General features: G+C 42.8%; 1 protein-coding gene across 1 annotated transcript; it reads right to left on the bottom strand.

The window, feature by feature from the left end:
* Window positions 1-679: 679 nt before the first annotated feature.
* On the bottom strand, window positions 680-16,865 carry FIGLA (folliculogenesis specific bHLH transcription factor). Its single transcript, XM_004369373.1, has 5 exons — window positions 16,614-16,865; window positions 13,274-13,426; window positions 11,376-11,600; window positions 1,025-1,059; window positions 680-752 (listed from the first exon to the last, which is right to left on the bottom strand). The coding sequence occupies exons 1-5, from the start codon at window positions 16,863-16,865 to the stop codon at window positions 737-739; spliced, it is 681 nt and encodes a 226-aa protein (XP_004369430.1). The 3' UTR covers window positions 680-736.
* Window positions 16,866-18,824: the final 1,959 nt, after the last annotated feature.

Here is an 18,824-nt window from a genome sequence, read left to right as displayed (position 1 = left end):
CTGTCATTACTGTTCAATGCGTCAAATCTATTCTTGAAATGTTCTCTAAATTCAGGAGGGATATACTCAAGTTTGTACTTTGGCCCTCGTGGACATGTTTTAATTTTCTTCAGCTTTGACTTGAGACAAGTTAACATACATAAATCATGGAGAACAGAACCCAGCATGTATTAAGTACTGTGTCTTTGTGAGCTATTGTTATAAAGATGAAGATTGTCTGTGCTCAAAATGCCTGGGTGTCTAACTTGCACAAAGGTGCCATATGACTTTAGTTGGGTTGTTCAGAAAGCCTTGAAAGTTCTCACTCCCCTTGGCCAAAGCTTACAACTCCACAGTCTTCTGGCTTAAGTTTTTATTCCTACTTAAGGTTAATTCCCTTGGGAAGGGTAATAGTCACTTATTCCTCAAAGTTATCAAAAGAGATGAACTAACAGATGTTAGGTGTAGATCTCAGAGAGGATGAAGATGGAAACTCTAAAAAGTGGAAGGAGGTTTGGCGGGGCAGGGGAGGGGGAGGGGGAGGGGAGGGAGAGTGAAAGCTGAAGGCCCTGAAACCTGTTTCTTCAAATCATGAAGTTAAGGATAAAATAGAGTTGAGTCAATATGTGACAAGCAAAGACATTTAAAAAACTGTTAAATTTTGAATTATCACAAAAATTATTTTATAAAGAGACTCCAAAACTTTCAAGACTGCATTTTTTTGCCTCTAGAAGGTAGCTTTGGGCCTTTTCACTTTTCATACTTGGGGGAGGCTGAAACAGAGAAGAAAGTCCATTGTAAATGGCTAAAATACAAGAACAGATAGTTCACAAAAAGAAATACAACTAATAAGCAAAAATGTGAAACATTTAACTTCACCACTAACCAAAGATGTTTACATTTAAAGATACCACTTTTTTACTGACTAAAATTCCCTCATTTTAATGTATCCCATTGTTGGCAAGGATGTGATGAAATCGATACTCTCACATAGCTTTCGGGATTATAAACTGGCACCATATATCAAGTCATAGAATGTACCTACCTGTGACTCAGCAGTCCTGCTTCTGGGAATTTATCCTGAAAAAAACAAAATAGAACAAAATGCAGAAAGGTCTAAACATATCCGGTTATTTGCCATGCTTATGAGAACTTAAATTCCCAACAATTAGAAAATTGTCCTACTTGATGGACCATTAAAACTTGTTATAAAAACTATATTGTAAACTCTAAACGTGCCAGTGATAGAATAAGAAAAGACTAGGACACAGTGTTATGTATCCTACGATAATTTCTTCATTTAGTTGTAAGAAAAAATATTGGAAACATTTTTTTCTATTCCTATTAGCGGTTCTACTATGATGGTAAGATCATTTTGAGTCTTCTCAATTTTTCTGAAACCTCAACTTAAAGAAAAATTAAATCCAGGACTGAAAACTAAAGCTACTCAAGTGATGGTCAGGTAGTTCAGATATTAGAACCCATGAAATATATCACTAATGATAATAAAACATTGCAATTAAATGCTTTAATTTAGTTTTAAAATTTTACCTGTTTTCTAGCCTACTTTCATTTACATTTCAAAAAATGGGTTTTGTAAGAATTAAAGACAGCTAAGGAACAGTGGTTAAGCACTTGGCTGCTAACTGAAAGGTCAGCGGTTCAAACCCACCAGCCGCTCCACAGGAGAAAGATGTGGCAGTCTGTTTCCGTTAAGATTACAGCTTTGGAAACCCTATGGGGCAGTTCTATTCTGCCCTATAGGGTCTCTATGAGTCAGAATGAGCTTGACGGCAATAGGTTTTGTTTTTTTTTGGGGGGTGGGGTGTGTAAGGGACTCTGGGGGATCAATGATAGAATTCTCACCTCCCATGTGGGAGGCAGGGGTTTGATTCCTGGCCAATGCACTTCATGGGCACCACCACCCCTCTGTCAGTGGAAGCTTGTGTGTTGCTATGATACTGAACCTCTTTCAGCAAAGCTTCCAGTCTAAGACAGACTAGGAAGAAAGATCTGGTGATCTACTTCTGCAAATCAGCCAATGAAAACCCTATAGATCACAGTGGTTTGATCTGCAACAGATCATGGGGATCATTGTGCATGTGACTGCAGTGAGTTAGGGCCTGACTCAACAGCAGCTAATAACAACAAAGGGTTTAACACTATTACTCATATCTTCTACCCCAACGTGTCATTGATTCACTGGATACTGGAGAAGTTACTTAAATTCTTTTCCTTAGTTCCGTTACGTGTAAAATGGGTAAAATTGTTTGTATATCACAGGGTAGTTGTGAAAATTAAATAGGTTAATATATATAAAGTGCCTGGCACAAAACAAGTATCAATAATTACTATTTTTTCCCTAAACTTAGTCAAGTCTCCACTATACAACGTGATCAAGCGTACTCATTTTTTAGTTCATTAAACGCATACCTTTTGTATGAAACAAAATTTTTAACTTTTTACGTATCTAGAATGTTTTAAATTTAAGAAATTCATATATTACTATGCTTATCTGGAAGGTTAAAAGATCCTTGAATCCTACCCAGCCTAAAGTCTAGTTACATTGTAAATCATTGTTTTAGGTGTTAGCTGGAAAAACCCAGCAATGTAATATTTAAGTATCAGAAAAAGAAAACTTGCTGAAGTTTATCAATGTTGTCTTATTCTCTCAGTTCATTAAGAAATGCCTGTTCTCCTTACCTAAGCCAAGGAGTTTAAAGTTCAAGAAGAGGGTGGCCTGAGGAATAGAAACCCAGCTTGTGCTCAACTCCTGTTGCTCCCGCTGTTGGTTGTGTACCTGGATAATCTGACATATTATCCAATGTACTTTTCCTCTACTTATTGAGCCAGAGCTTGAGTACAGGGAGAGGAGAGACAGATACCAACAAGAAATCCTAGCTCACTCAGTTTTAGACCTCAGCCCCCAGTCTAACAATAGTCTGAATAGTAAGGCTTTCATTAACATAAAATGGCTTTGTTGAAAGGAGAAAAATGAACATTTGGCTTTCAGTGGACCAGAGTTTAGATGGCTGCTCATTAAGTAGTCACAGAGCAGGGAATAGGCAAGATATGATGTGGAGAAATCTTCCTACAACCAAAAATAAAGATAAAGGTTGAAATGGCAGGAAGGAGTTATTCCCAATGTATAGATGTTGACGGGATCCCTGGCAAGTCCTTGCCACCCTGGGCCTTGACCTAGGGTGGGATGGGAAGAGTTACGTAAGATAATAGAAACCCAAGAAAAATAAAGTAGAATCTGAGTAAAGCAAGGATTTGCACCCTTCTCAGGATGTGGCCTCTCAGAGGAGGTCACAAGTTATATGGGTCTAAGGACAGCCTCATAGCCCCTGTTGGTTGTGGGGAAAGCCAGAGGGACCAGAAGACCCCTAGAATTCAAGTGAAGAAGTTCTAGTAGGTCTGTCCTAGAGAGAAGTAGCCACAGTGAAGCCATGGAAATCCATAGTGAATGCCAGCTCAAGACTGAGGAGATCAGAGGCAGGATACACATAGGTGCTCCCATTTCAGCCTCCATAAAACATACTCTCCGCTGAACCTAGGGATAGGAGAAGGGCAGGGGAGACCACTTAAGAGGCAAAGAGCTCCCACAGGAAATCTGAATGTTGAATTGACTGAGTTTAAATCCTGAATGTGATTCAGTATTTACTCAAAGAAGTTTGACCTTAAATGAACAAGATAAAGTTTTCCTACCATATGTATCACAAGAGTCTGATGGGTAGCTCAAGAACAAGTGGAGTACGCATAGAAAATAAGTTACATTTCTTCACATCTAAGTTGTGCTCATAACTTCACTGTGGCGTCTCAGCCAAGACCTGGAGACAGACCCTACATTATGGCCACAGCCACACCTTCTCTAGCCTGGAAGGAGAGCTACACAGATCTTCTGGCAAATGAATGCTCCTTATGATAAATAGGTCTTTGGTCACCAAGCCAGATGTAGTCAGGTGTAGTCTCTTCCCTTGGGGGCCTGGAACACACTGTACAAATCAGGAGGACTCTCTCACTTGGCTCCTCTCACCCCAGTCCACCTCCAAGAGGCAGGTGCCCAGGCCTGTCTTTCACACTAGGAGTGCCGAAAGCACACATTCCAAGAGGGAAAAACCTTTCAAAAAGAAGAGAATGATCCAAAAAGGACCAGAAGAGTCCCTAAAATCAGCCAGTTGTATTCATAAATCCTTTGTTCTCCCACTAGAAGATCTACCTTTAACCCTGTGTCCTTGGAGTCCTTTTTGTCCCTTACCTGTTCTGGATAACCCAGGAATTAGAATAGGGGTAAAGTATGGGGGGGGGGACATGTTGATTTCCCACAGGGGCTAGATTATGTGGTCCTAGCATTTGTGCTTTCTGCTAACCCAAAAAGCTGTCTGTCTCAAGAGAGCTCAGAAGCACATTAGAGAAGTCCTGCCTCTACCTCTGAGAGACCCTTCTACTCAGTTCTTGCCATTCTCCTCTGTATCCACCTGGGACCAAATGAGATGGGCCTTTATAAAGCCTTTTATAAAATCACCTATAAATATTTCCTCTAGAAGACCACTAGAATAGATGAGGACCAGCTTTAATTAATTTAACTATAAGGCCATTATATGTCAGAGAAATAGAAAAGAAAGGAATTATTGGCTTTCTCAAATTATGCTCAGCTTGCTGATAGGTCAGGTAGCACTCACTGGGTATAGTTCTTGTCACAAACGTATTGAACTTTACACACACACACACACACACACACACACACACACAAAGAGAGAGAGTAAACCTACTTCCATGATCAATTAAATCTTTTGTCCTCCTAGAAAAAGCAGAGTTCCAACAAAAGGAATCTCTCGTCTTTTATTTTCACAAAGAAACATAAATTTGTCTTCCCTCTAACATGATCAGATTCAGCCTCAAGCATTTTCATGGGATGTCTCGTTGGATCTCTTCCTCAAGAGCTGCAGCCAGAAGAATCTGCCACTGGAGGTGGCTTCACTCCAAAGTCAGATTGATCCTACCCTATATGCCCTGGATGTCTCATCTCACTTTTCCAAAGTTCCAGAGAATCTCCAGCCCCAGTCCCTAAACCCTTAAAGCTTAGAAAACACAATCAAGTCCCAAAGCCAATGAATCACTGGGGCAGCCTTCCCTCTGAGCCCCAATGCCCTTAAGTCTGGCTGCAAAGAAAAAAAAAAAAAAATTCTGAACAGGTAAAATATGCTTATGCGATGCATTAAGCGGTGGTAAGAACTTGACAAACCAGACAGCACCCACCCCATCAAAAGGAAAATTCAGTTTTTAAAAAATACTTTGCTGGTCAAACTCATACGAATATGGCACAGGCACAATCCTAGACCCACAACACTACTGTGGTAGAATTATTGCTGTCCCACGTAGCTACCAGCCGGGGGAGATGCGAGACGGAAAAGCTTCTGCGCTTTTTCAGGGTGCTAATAAATTCATGCCAATTAGCCGACGTTGTTGTTAGTTGCCATCCAGTCGGTTCAGACTCATGGTGACCTTGTATACAACAGAAGGAAATGTTGCCCAAGTCCTGTGCCATCTTCATGATGGTTGGTATGTTTGAGTCTATTTTTGCAGCTATTGTGTCAATCCACCTTACTGAGAGTTTCCCTCATGTTTGCTGACCCTCTTCTTTACCAAACATGATGTCCTTTTCTAGCCATTGGTCTGTCCTGATGATGTGTCCAAAGTAAACAAGCGAAAATCTCTCCATTATTTAAACCATCTCATTTCAGAGCTTTAAATGGTATCAGGAGAAATTTCCCCCCAGTGAATTCCAACACAGATTACCACAAACTGGAGAAGGGGTAGTGGGATCTATACCCACACAGGCTACCTTCTCTCAGAAACTCTTTTCAAGGAACACTCTCTAGACATGCCAAAATTTAGAAGTGTATGATGGCAGCATATTCAGGTCCCTGTAACAGATACTTACGCTCATCCATATGTCCCTTTCCAAAGCCCCTCTGACCCCAGTACTCTGGGCATCTCCCTCCAAAACTGAGGTTTGTCTTCTTCCAGGAACACAACCTCTACAATATCACAGGCAACTCTGAACAAAATTCATGATGTGAAATATCTGAGCCACAGCCATGGGTGACAAATAGAAGGAATAAACAAAGGTGGGGTAGCAAGCACCTTGCCAGCCAGCAATGCCCACCCCCAACAGAGTAGAAACCTACACCTGAAACTCCACCAATTCTAGAAACGAGCCTCTCCTGGACCTTGAAATTGGTCCCTACCCCTACCAAGGTCAGATGCGGTGGCTTCACACGGCTCGTGGCCTTCTCAGTCTGCACACATACGTGCCAATTCAGTTCCCAAGTGAACCTGCTCTGGCCCCAGAAGTTAATCTCCATCCCTGCCATCAGCAGATTCTTATGTACTTCATTTGGGATTTTGCCTTCCAGGAATGTTGTTGATCTTGCACAGCCTGCTCTGATCCATTCTTCCACCCCTAAAACGCCCACCCCTGCCAGCACCAGGATTCCACTGTCCAGATCTTCTGGCAGGAAGAAGGGAGGCCACTGCTATGAACTGATGTTAGAGAGAGCGTGCTTTCCAAGCTCTAGGCCCCTCCTCATAGAGCATTTCAGTCAAAGAGCCATGTCAGCTGTCACTAGGCCCCGAGTTAGGGTAAATGGCCTGGATCCTGAAACCCTGTGTAGCCACCCCTTTGGGTAAGCTGGGCTGACCCTTATGATGATCCTTTTTTCAAATAAAGGCCAGACTGAGCAGCACTTCCTTGGACCCTTGATCTTGGACCCCATCCTGGTTCCTGATGGTAAATAAAATACAAGATTTATAAAGTTGATAAAAGTGACAGTGAACAATCGCTCAAGCCGTGTGCAAATAAGGATCTCAGTGTTAAACCTGTTAAAGAGAAAGCTACCCAGAAAGATAGTTACACAGTAGGCGCCTCAAAGAAAAAATGATTTCCCCTTCCCCTTCCTGAACATTTCAGTTCTAATACCATTAATTGGGTCACAGTAAGGCCAGGGGAGGCATGATGACCCAGAGAAAGGTACTGCAGCCCAACCAGGGTGAGGACTGCATTAGCACATGGAGGAGGCCTGGCATGGGATGTCAGAACCCAAGCAGGATGGGGTAGGGATGTCCACACAGGAGGATGCTTAGTGTGAATTGTTTGAGTCCAATTAGGGTAAGAAGAGCACCTCCATGGAAGGGTGGTCTAGCATGGGGAATCAGAGCCCAAACCAGGTGAGAAGGATATCTATGTGGAGGGGCAGTCCAGTGTGGGGTGGAGAAGCCCAAGCAGTCAGACAAGTATCCATAAGCTAGACTGTGAGCAGGGTAAGTGGGGTGGCCTGGCGTGGAATGTCCATGCCAAGTTGGACAAGAGAGGTGTTCTTGTGGAGTGGCAAGCTAATCGTGGGTGTTAGAGCCCAAGAGGGGTGAGGAGAACAGCTGCGCAGGGTAGAGATGGCAGCAGAGATGGGAAATGGCTTATATACAGGGGAAGTCCTTGGACAAAATGGCTGATTCCAGAACTAAGCCTGGGAAAGTACATGATGAACCTGGAATGTCTTATGTTAGAAAGAAAGTGATCAAAGAATGATAGCGATGTGTCAAACAGAAAGGTAGCCAGCCTGAAGGGACTGTCACTGACCACACTGAGGACAATTTGAGCAACAAAATAAATAATAATTATATGATGATATAATAATCTACTGAATTAAATAGAAAACCACAAATCCATATTAATATTAAACAATAAATGAATATAAAAACAACCCAAGTGTTCTACCATAAGAGTATAGTGAAACAAACTGCAGTACATCCATCCCATGGAACAGTATTCAGCAATCCAAAGGAACAAACTCTTGATACAACAATTTGGACCATCTCAAGGGCATTATGCTGAGTAAAAACAAGCCAATCTCCAAAGGTCATGTACTTTATGACTCCATTTATATCACATTCTTGAAGTGACAAAATTATAGAGTTGGAGAAGTGGTTGCCAGGAGTTAGGGAGGGTGGAGGGGTGAGGGAAGAGGGTGGGTGTAATTATAAAGGGGTAGCACCAGGGAGATCTTTGTGGTAATGGAACAGCTCTGTATCTTGACTGCGGTTGTGGTTACACGAATCTACATGTGTGATAAAATGACATGGAACTATACACCCACAGTACCAATGTCAATTGTCTGGTTTTGATATTACCGCTATGGAAGATGCAACCATTGAGGGAAACTGAGTGAAGGGTGCATGGGACCTCTCTACTACCTTTGCAACTTTCTGTAAATCTATAATTATTTCAAAATAAAAAGTTACATAAATAAAATCTTTGATGAGTATGGGATATTTAGATAATTTCAAAGCACCTCCTTACAAAGTACATATTAGTTATAAAAGAAAAAAAAAAGAGTAACTTTAAAGTGGAGAAACCTGGAAGTCGCCACTTTAATCAAGTGACTATCATTAGTAATTGGGGCAAATCAAAATTGTGACCACCTGATAAGATGCAATGCGTAGACACAGCATCACTTCTATGATATTCCTGCCAAAGATGCATATCTGAATCTAACTGGGAGGAAACAGATGAACCCAAATCAACAAACATCTACAAAATAACTGACCTGTAATTGTCAAAAGCATCAAGGTCATAAAAGCTAAGGAAAGACTGAGAAACCGTTCCAGACTGAAGGAGACTAAACAGCTAAACAGACAAAACTAAATGGAACTCATGATTCTCACCTGGCTACTTTTGTTATAAAGGGCATTATGATGATGATGGGTGGAATTTGAACAGGGCCTGAGGATTAGATGGCAGTAAAGCAACAATGTTAATTTCCTGATTTTGATGGTTGTATTCTGGTTATGTAGGAGAATGCCCCTGTTTATTGGGAACACATACAAAATTAACTAAGGGTGATGGGGTATCAGGTTGGCAACTCTCGAATGGTTTAGGAAAAAAGTTCTTTGTACTATACTTGCAACTTTTTTTATAAGTTTATTATTGTTCCAGAATAAATTTTTCATTTTAAAAAGGAGTTATTTAAATATAGAAGGATAAGAAACCCTTGTGAACACTGAGGAAAACCCTTGCACTCTTATAGTCAGGCCTTAGAAGTCAAGCATGAAGTCAAGGATGCTTGGCAGAGTTAACAGACTTATAATAAATCTCAAATACTTGATTCAGTCTTTGTTCATTTTAAGAATTAGCATACTTTACCAATTAATAGCTTAAACTTGGTTAGATAAAAGATTGAAAATTAAGTGTGTCTTGTTCCCTTTTTTTAAAGAAAGTTCCACTCAGAACCTTTATTTTTTACTAAAAAGTGTTAGTCTTTGTTTAAATTGATTGATTGCGAATGGCCTATTCCCAGGATCAATTATCCTTGGAAACAAGGACCCCCAGTACATCCTGGATGCTGACGTTGCAGAGCGCAGGCTGCTGTGCTACCGTGTAGGTTCTTCACCAACCCAGGCCCTACAGGACTGGCAAGAAGGTATAGCCTCGCTGCTCACCACAAGAACAACATGGTGATACCTACTTGGATAAGGATTTTGTTGTTGTTGTTGGTAGGTGCCATCAGGTTGATTCTGACTCATAGTGGCCCCATGAACAACAGAACGAAACACTGCCCAACCCTGCACCATCCTCACAATCGTTGCTATAGGGTTGATAAGGATTGGTGAGGACTAAATGCAATAAGGTCCTTACCTTAATATCTAGTACGTATGAAAACTACCATTTGTAGAGGTATTATTATTAACTTACACAGCCAAGCTCAAGGTTCATCTGGGGTCATTGCTTCACTCTGTGTGCTCAGAGCTGACATGGAATCATGGCAGCTTATGTACTAACCTGTTGTCATCGAATCGATTCCAACTCATAGCGACCCTATAGGACAGAGTAGAAATGCCCTACAGGGTTTCCAGGGAGCAGCTAGTATATTCAAACTGCTGACCTTTTGGTTAGCAGCCTGAGCTCTTAACTACTGCACCACCAGGGCTCCAGCTTATGTACTAGCAAGAGGAATTCTGTATCCTAAGGGCTGATGGGAGCCCTGGTGGCGAAGTGGTTAAGAGCTCAGGCTGCTAACCAAAGGTTGGCAGTTTTGAATCCCCCAGCCTCTCCTTAGTAACCCTATATGGCAGTTGCACTCTGTCTTACAGGGTCGCTGAGAGTCGGAATCGACTAGATGGCACACAACAACAAGGGCTGACTGGCTAGGAAGGGTTTATGTCTCAAGTGGCCAGAATGTGACAATCTAGACTGAGCACAGAGGGATCCTTAGAAAACAGTCATCAAAATCAGAAATGGGAGCCAAGGCCAGTCAGCCAGCAGGAAGCCTGAAGATCTCAAACCAGAGTGGAGCGCTGGTGGGAGCCAAGTGAGAAAATCCAAAGGAATTGCTACAAGCAGAGCTGAAGTATCTGCGGCTTATTATCAACTGCTCTCTAATCAATACTGATTGCTCATGGCAAGTCAAGCAAATTTAATAATATATGTTCCAAGGGAACATTGACATGCCAGGTATTGTGTTAGACAATTTACTGACAAGATGCCATTTGAAACTCACAGGTATCTTATGTGCAAGGTGGGTATAATTATCATTCCCATTTTACAGATGGGGAAATTGATGATCAGAGAGACTAAGTAGCTCACCCAAGGCCACACAGATAGCAAGTTTGGTTTGAACCTCAGTAGTCTGCCCCCAGAGCTTACATTAAAGCTACTATTCTAAATCTCTTTCCACCAACCATCACTTATGACTCCACAGGGCTTCCCCTCCCTCTTATATAACTTGCTAGGTAAAATACACTTGGTTTCCCATTCCTACAAACCTTTCTTGTTTCAGTAGTAATCTTGTTGCAGGGTCTCATTTGTGTAACACTGAGCCACAGTGAGGGCAAAAAGTCCAACCAACCTTCTAGCTTTAGAGAAGCATGTTGCTCTTCCAGCTGCCTTGTCAGTTTGGCAAAGTAATAAGAGCTGCTACAATAAACTCCTTTGTTATTATTTACAAAGTAAGTAATAACGCTGCCTTCCAACAGCCCCAACAACCACCACCACCCCCATCATGTGTCTTTATGCATGGCAAGCTACTTCTTTTTTTTTAAATAATCACCACAGAGTCCAGAAAATCTTTCAATGTGTTAATTAAGTCATTAAAATATAAGCTCGACTCTGTCGGGGGTAATTCTGGGGGAGTTTTCTCTCCACTTGAACATCTTACCCACTAATTTAGGAAGATAATTAATAGAAATAATAGATTTCCAGACTAGCACGCCACACCTTCCCTACAGAGGTGCTGTCAAAAAAATTATCTTGTTTTAGCATGGAAAATGCCATGCCTCAAGGTCTACATTCTGAGTTTTTTGACATCTTTGTGGATAGTTAAGAAAGAATACTTTACCGAACTCCTGATGGGAGAGATACCAACTCCAGTCGCAGGCATCATGCTCTGGTGACAAGTGTATGTCGACTCGCCACTGCCACCATCTGCCCAAGGCCCTTCCTCCTCTTTCTTCAAGCCTATGGCGCAGTTGGTATGTTGAGTGATGTTTCTCGATAGCTCTCTAACCAAGGATATATGTGGTTCAGAAGTGTTGCTGTAGTTCTGATCATCTGTATCTTGTTTCTAGAAACCATATTTGTCAGACAGTATGACAGTCAGACGATGAAGATTTAAATCAATATATTTCAAAGTTTTAATTGACAAAGTTTCATTTAAGTGATAAGGGCAATGTTTAAGTTATTATGGAGAGAAGAGTATTGTTCAACAGACTTTAACCTTAAAATGTTCTGCAGTGGTCAACTGCATTAAAAGGATTATGGCATGGAACACATCCTATATTTTATAATGAATGCAGAACAGGAAAAAGCACTTCTGTTACACATTTAACATGCAAGGAAAAACTAAGACAGCCACCTGCACATGTCCAAACACTATGACCATGCCACAACTCAACTGTAATTCGGCCAATAGGACAATCCGTCCACCTTTGCAGGATGTACTCGCCCAGTAGTCTCCTGACTAGGACTATTGCACAAGTAGAAAAAAAAAAACAACAACAACAACTCATTAGTACCACTATATACCTGGCTATGTTTGCCCTATGTTCCTAGAATGATTCTGTTCCTCTTCTCTCTTCTAGCTTTTCTTCTCTTCTGTCCTTAAACATGATCACATCACTACTTAGAAAAGACCTTCATTTGATCTAACAGCTTCCTTTTCTTACATTTTGATCCCTTTTTCCTTTCTTAGACTTCCAAGTTGAATGGGCTTGAGGTTTGCCAGTTCCCTCCGCTTTGACTCCAAGTCTTCATCAATAATCCTCCCTCAGTCCCCTAGAAGTTGACTTCCAGCTTTCAAGCACTGGATCTAGTTGCCTCCCCCTGTCCTGGCCTTCCTTGGTCTCTTCGTAGCTTCTCACGCTACTTTCCATCCTTGGTTTCCCAGGACTCCCCTCCTTGACGTGATCCTATCTAGCTCCTCCACCTTCCTTCCACTTTCTCCTCTCTGATGGCACCTCCTTCCTCCTGCCAATAGGTGTCCCCGAGGACTCATTTCTAAGGCCCCAGCTTTTGTCTCTTTGTATCTTATCTCCCCTGGTGACTGATCCATTGTCATGCCTTGAATGCTTACTTCTCCATGGAACAAATCCATAAAACACCAGCCTGCACTGCACCTTCCACTGCCTGATGGACATTTTTGGCAATCCCACCCTGACAATATTGGTGATACTATGGTGCTTCAGTTTGCAAAGTAGGTTCACTTACATTGTTCCCCTGAATAGTCACAAAGCCCTGTGAGATTGGTATTATCAGGCCTCTGGGTGAGCTCTCCAGCAGCAGTGGTCCCCCAGGGAGGGCTTATAGGAGGGCCCCTTAGAGAAAGAAATGTCTTTTCCTTTCTGTGCCCTATCTGATGTGTGTCCTATTAAAGGGAAACAACCACCACAGAGTGTTTTATGGAAGCCTCTCCTCATGCCTCAGCTGTCAGGGTCCTATTAAGATTCAGCATTTAGTATCTAGGTGTCATTGAACTTGTTTGCTCAGAAGTATATAGATGGTTAGGAACTTGACTCCAAAACTCATGCAGACCTGGATTCAAATCCCAGTCCTGACCTCTTAGCTGTATGTGGTCTTTACCTCTATTTTGGTTTCATCCTCTGTAAAATGGGGATCATCAATAGCTCAGGATCATTATAAACATTAACTGGAAAGTACATGTAAATTGCTTGTCAAATGCCTGGTACATAGAAAGGCTCAATAAATTGTGACTATCATTTGAAATTCTTAAACCTTTACCTCAGAGTCTTTGGTTTCTTCCAAAACATCACTGAGAACTTGTATGTATTCAGTTGCACCTTTAAGGATATCAACTTTGCTAGGTTTCCTGCTTTGTGGAAGAAAGGGCACAAGTGCCTTCAGTTTGGCAAAACCATGATTGAGGTTTTTTATCTAGAAAACAAAAAGGCACAGTGACACAAAGAGAAGCTAATTTGTACCAACGTCCCCCCAAACCCCAGCAGAGGTTGTGAGGGCATGTTTCTCTTATCTGGGCGGCGAATCTAAACAGCATACACAAAGAGTTGCCCTTCCACTGGCAGAGCAGTTCATAGCAATGAAGAAGGGGTGGCATAAGCTTGGCACAGTGGGTAGATGGGCTGGAAGTTTATACACATTGGCATTGACCTCCCCTCTTTCTCCTTTGAGAGATTACTTTCTGCATTATAATGTGGCAGCAATAGAAGGTAGTGGGTAAAAGCTCTGAGTCAACTACATCCAGGGTTAAAACCCAGCTCTACCATTTACTAGCTTTACAAGAGTGTGTGGGATACTTAATATCGCTAAGCCTCAGTTTGTTATCTGCAAAGTGGAAAATACCCATCTTGTGATTTTGTGGTGATTAAGTGGTACAATGTACACATAAAGCACCTCACCCTGGCACACAGAAAGCCCTCAGTAAGTGGTACTGATGATGATGAAGAATAAAATATACAAACACTTGTCTGCTCAAGCACTGTGCCATAAACTCTTCAATCTCTTTCTAGCTGAGTTAATGATATAAAGCCAAGTATGCAAAGAGTTAACATGTTGGTGAGACTTGAAAGGCAGAGGGTGACTCCTATTTTATTTTTTGTTTGTCAGACAGGCCAGAGGCCCCAGGCTGCCAGCACCCCATTCTCCAGGGTCTGACCCCCAAGCTCTGAAGGCCTGCAACTCTGGTACCATCCCCACAGGAGCACAGCACAACTGACCCCTGCTGCACCGTAAGCCAATAGCCTCACTTAGAATGAGAGCCCCCTCCAGCCCCGGAGCAAAGTGGAAAATGGACATAGTCAGCCAATTCACAGGAGAATACAATGACCAACAAATGCATGAAAATATTTAAAACTTTAACAATCAAAGAACTATACATGAAAACTGGAATTAGACTCAACTTTTCACCTGCCAAGCTGGCAACAATTTTGTTTTGTTAATCATACTTAGCATTGGGAAGAGCATGAAAAAGGAAACAGTCCTATAAGCTGTAAAAACCAAAAAACCCACTGCCGACAAGTCGATTCTGATAACCTATGAGGGATTAAAAACTGGTGAAACTTTCTAGAAAGTAATTGAGCAATTTGTATCAAAACTCAAAAGATTCATTATGTTCTGTTGTTTGTTGGTGGTGGCAGTTGCCTGTGAGCGGATGCCGGCTCACGGTAACCCCGTGTGTTACAGAGTAGAGCTGCTCCAGAGGGTTTATTTTGGCTATAATCTTTACAGGAGCAAATTGCCGGGCCTTTTCTTTCACAGTACCACTGGATGGGTTTGAACCACCAACTTTTAGGTTAGTATTGAGTAAACTGTTTGTGCCACCTAGGAATCTTGTATATGTTCTATGTCCCAGTAATTCCCACCATTTTATTCCAAGGCAATTGTCAAGACATGCACTTAGGTTTACGCACCAGTGAAAAGCTGTAAACAGTGTGTGTGCCCAAGAATAGAAGACTGGATAAATTATGGTTCATCTAAGTGATGGACTTCAGTCAATAGTTGTTCTTTGAAACCCAAAACCCATTGCTATCGAGTCAATTCCAATTCATAGCGACCTTACAGGACAGGGTAGAACTGCCCAACAGGGTTTCCAAGGCTGTAATCTTTACGGAAGCAGACTGCCACATCTTTCTGCCGTGGAGCAGCTGGTGGGTTCAAACCACTGATCTTTCGGTTTGCTGCCATGCGCTTTAACTACTGGGCCATCAGGACTCCATGTTCTTTAAAAGAATACTTAATATGAGAAAAATTTTTTTGACAATGTGAAGTAAAAACAGTGATAAAGATATGTACAGGATGATCACAGTTTTGTAAAGGGATATCCACATGCACATATGAGGAAAAAAAAAAGACTGGGAATCTATACATAAAAAATGTTTAGGATAGTTATATCTGTGTTATAGGTGTCTCAATTCTCTCTTTAGTCAGGCTACATTTTCCAGGTGAATTAGTTTTATCATTATAAAGGAGAACAGTAAAGGTCAATAGCTTTAAAATAGTAGATAAAACCAGGACCAATTCTCTGCAGAAGGCAATCTTTCCTGGTGGGAAGGCCCACATACAGCGCAAACTATTGGATCACAATCTTATTTTAGGGCCCCCAAACAGATCACAGGATTATTTTGATAGAGGCTCTAGCGCCTAGTAAAAACATGCCTCCGCACTCTTGCAATTTTCCCATAAGCCTTCTACTCTCCCTCCTTTCTCCTCACACCTTTACCCTGACTCACGTGTTACATTTCTAAGGGGCCTGGGGTGTTTAGGAACAGCCCTCAGCGGAACTTCTCCAAGTTGCAGGCGTAAGAGTCCGCTCTCTCACTCTTCCACTAGCTCACCCTTCCCTCTCTGGGACCCACTTCTGCAAAGACCAGATAGGAGAAAACAACCTAGTTTGGGACCAAGCTTACAGATACTAAAAGCTACCAGTAGATGTCGCTCAAGCAACAGCCCACAGGACCATTCCAATTGGTGAATTATGGCGCGTATCCCCGCTGTTCGAGAAACAGTAACTTTCTGTCACTGACAAGTGACTGAGTGGAAGCCTGGAGGCATACTGGGGCGTGGTAGGTTCGTTATTCCAAAAAAAAAAAAAGGAAGTGCCGCTAGTCTTCCTTCTTCCTCCACCTATTTGCTTTGAGGCTGAGATGCAGAGGGCAGGGAAAATAAGGGCGGGGGGAGGGGTCCCCTTACGCCCCAAATACCCTACCAGCACGTGCAGTTGTGAGATTTAAGCGCAATTCCTATGTGCTGATAAGCTTTTACAGAATACCTGCCAAATGAGGCATTTTTGAAGTTGTCAGGGGCCTCCTCTGCCAGGGCCCCAGACCTGGTTCCCACACAAGTCCAGGTCCTTAAGCACCTAAGGAAATCATTCCAGCAGCGCGTAAACGAGTAGCTGAACGACGGTAGAGGGTGACAAGGCCACTGTCATTCCCCCAGCATGCTAAGGACACCAGTCGGCTGTGGGCCCCAAGGGTGGGCGGTGAGTGGGTCCACCAGGTATTGACCAGGTGTTTGGTGGTTAGGGAGTCGGCACCCTCGAGGCGGGCTCGAGGGGCTGCCAGGCAGAGATGACCCTGGGGGCCCGCGCCGGGCAGGGCCTCACCCGCTCGCGCTCCTTGGCGTTGGCCGCGCGCCGCCGCTCCAGCACCAGCTGGAGGCCCTCGGTGGACGAGTAGCCGCCCGAGGGCAGCCGCTTGAGCCGGCAGATAGCGGCCAGCTGGTGCAGCGGCCCGAACTGCTCTCGCAGCACGTCTTCCAGCACCTCAGCTTCTGGGGCGAACAGAAGGCTCGGCAGCGCCCGGCCTGATCCCAGAGGTGAGGGTGCAGCGTCGTCCATGGCGGTGCGCAGAGGCATGGGCGGCCCGGCCTTTCACTGAGCACCTGCGCGGCCTCACGAGGCCCAGGACGCGCGGGAGGGGGGAGGGATGCGGGCCCGGACCACCTGCTGCCCCTTCCCGGCCGGGTTATAACAAACGAGCACGCCTGGGCCCACGGGATCCGACTCTTCGGAGCGTGAGTCCAGGAATCTGTTTTTCAACCAGCTCCACAGCTGATACCGTGCACACTGGATTACAGCACTTGACTGGACACGGGAATCACCTGGGGTTCGCAAACTTGATTACACACTGGAATTACCTGGTGAGTTTTTTAAAAGCCAAGTGCCTGGCTACCAAGTCTCCAAACTTCTGATTTAGTCTGGATTGAGGCCTGAGCTTCTGGATATATGTATACACGTGCATGTAAATATAAGTACATATATGTACACAGAAAAATTGGCTGGATGCGCACAAAACCTTTAAAAATTCACTTTGGAATAAATGAAAATTGCTGAAAAAGTTGCAAGAACAGTAGCAAAGAGCTCCTGTGTCCCCTTCACGGAGATTCTCAACTTGTTAACATTTTATCACACTTGCTCCATCACCTTCTTTCTATGAATATTCTCGTTTTCCTTGTTCTTCTTCTGAGGTAGTTGAACTATTCTTTTTCAGAACTATTTAAGTTGTAGACATGATGTTCTATCATCCCTAGATGTATTTCCCCCTCAACAAGGCCACTCTCCTAGGTAACCACAAGACAACCTTCCAAACTAGGAAACCAGCACTGATACAGCTCTACCATCGAATTCATAGACCCCATCGACTGTCTCAACAATGTCTTTTTCCTTTCTGGTCAGGATTTAATCCAGCATCACATGTTTCGTTTGGGTTGTCATGTCTCTTTATCCTCCTTCATTCTGGAACATTCCTTAGTCTTGCCCTGTCTTCATGACCTTGGCAGTTTTTAAAGAGTGCAGGCTTTTCATTCTGTAGGATGTCTCTCAACCTGAGACTGTCCCGTGTTTCTTCATGTCCAGGCTCAAGTCATGCCTTCTTGGCAGTGATTCCATAGAAATGATGCTGGCTTATCTCAGTGCACCACATCATCAGGAGATGCATGATGTTGACCTGTCCCGCCACTGGTGACACTGAACTTGATCACCTTGTCGAGGTGGTGTCTGCCAGGTTTCTTCATCATAAACTGACTAATTTTTCCTTTGTAAGTGATAACATATTTTGTGAGGAGGTAGTTCTTAGCATCCATTGTTGACTCCTGCCTGAATCAACCACCACCCTGATGATGGCCAAACAGTTGCCATTCTACCGTGAGGAAGAGCTTTCCCTTCTCCCCACTCATTTCTTCATTTTTTATTTACTTCAGATGCACTCATAAATTTTTATTTATATTATTAGTATGAGCTTTATTTTATTCAATACATTGTAATCCATTCGAAACATTTTTTTATTGTGATGCTCAAATTGTCCCAGACTTGGCCAGTGGGAGCCCCTTCAAGTTGGCTTGTCTGTCTTTTGACATGCCCCCATCATTCTCTGAGCACTTTCTTACTTTCTGGCACAACACAATGTTCCAGACTCATCTTGAACTTTCCCAACCCCAGCCCTGGAATCAGCCAATTCTCCTTTTAGTAGAAGATGTAATTTAGAAATCAAGATCTGGATGCGTTTTTGTTCATTCCTTTTGGGATATCATTGCTTCTAAGCTCTTATTGGAAACCCTGGTGGTATAGTGGTTAAGAGCTATGGCTGCTAACCAAAAGGTCAGCAGTTCGAATCCACCAGGCACTCCTTGGAAACTCTATGGGGCAGTTCTACGGAATCGACTCGACGGCAATGGGTTTTAAGCCCTTATTTACAGACAGTTAGGAAATATATGTAAGTGTGCACACAAGCTTATATATACATACAGTTATATTGATATATCTATATCTGTCTATCTATATCTATATAGGTAAAATATATATATATATATATATGTT

The sequence above is a fragment of the Trichechus manatus genome, unplaced genomic scaffold (assembly GCF_000243295.1).
Source record: "Trichechus manatus latirostris isolate Lorelei unplaced genomic scaffold, TriManLat1.0 scaffold00004, whole genome shotgun sequence".
In the NCBI taxonomy this organism is placed as follows: domain Eukaryota; kingdom Metazoa; phylum Chordata; class Mammalia; order Sirenia; family Trichechidae; genus Trichechus; species Trichechus manatus.
Note: the sequence above shows the minus strand (reverse complement) of the source record. Positions and strands in the feature narration are given on the sequence as shown.

What these genes read in the sequence shown, in the direction of transcription:
- FIGLA (XM_004369373.1), bottom strand. Translation starts at nt 16,865, where the DNA reads ATGCCTCTGCGCACCGCCATGGACGACGCTGCACCCTCACCTCTGGGA. An exon ending in ACGCCAAGGAGCGCGAGCGG is followed by an intron (nt 13,427 to 16,613) that starts GTGAGGCCCTGC and finishes TTTGTTTTCTAG; the next exon opens with ATAAAAAACCTCAATCATGG. An exon ending in AAGAAACCAAAGACTCTGAG is followed by an intron (nt 11,601 to 13,273) that starts GTAAAGGTTTAA and finishes TATGGTTTCTAG; the next exon opens with AAACAAGATACAGATGATCA.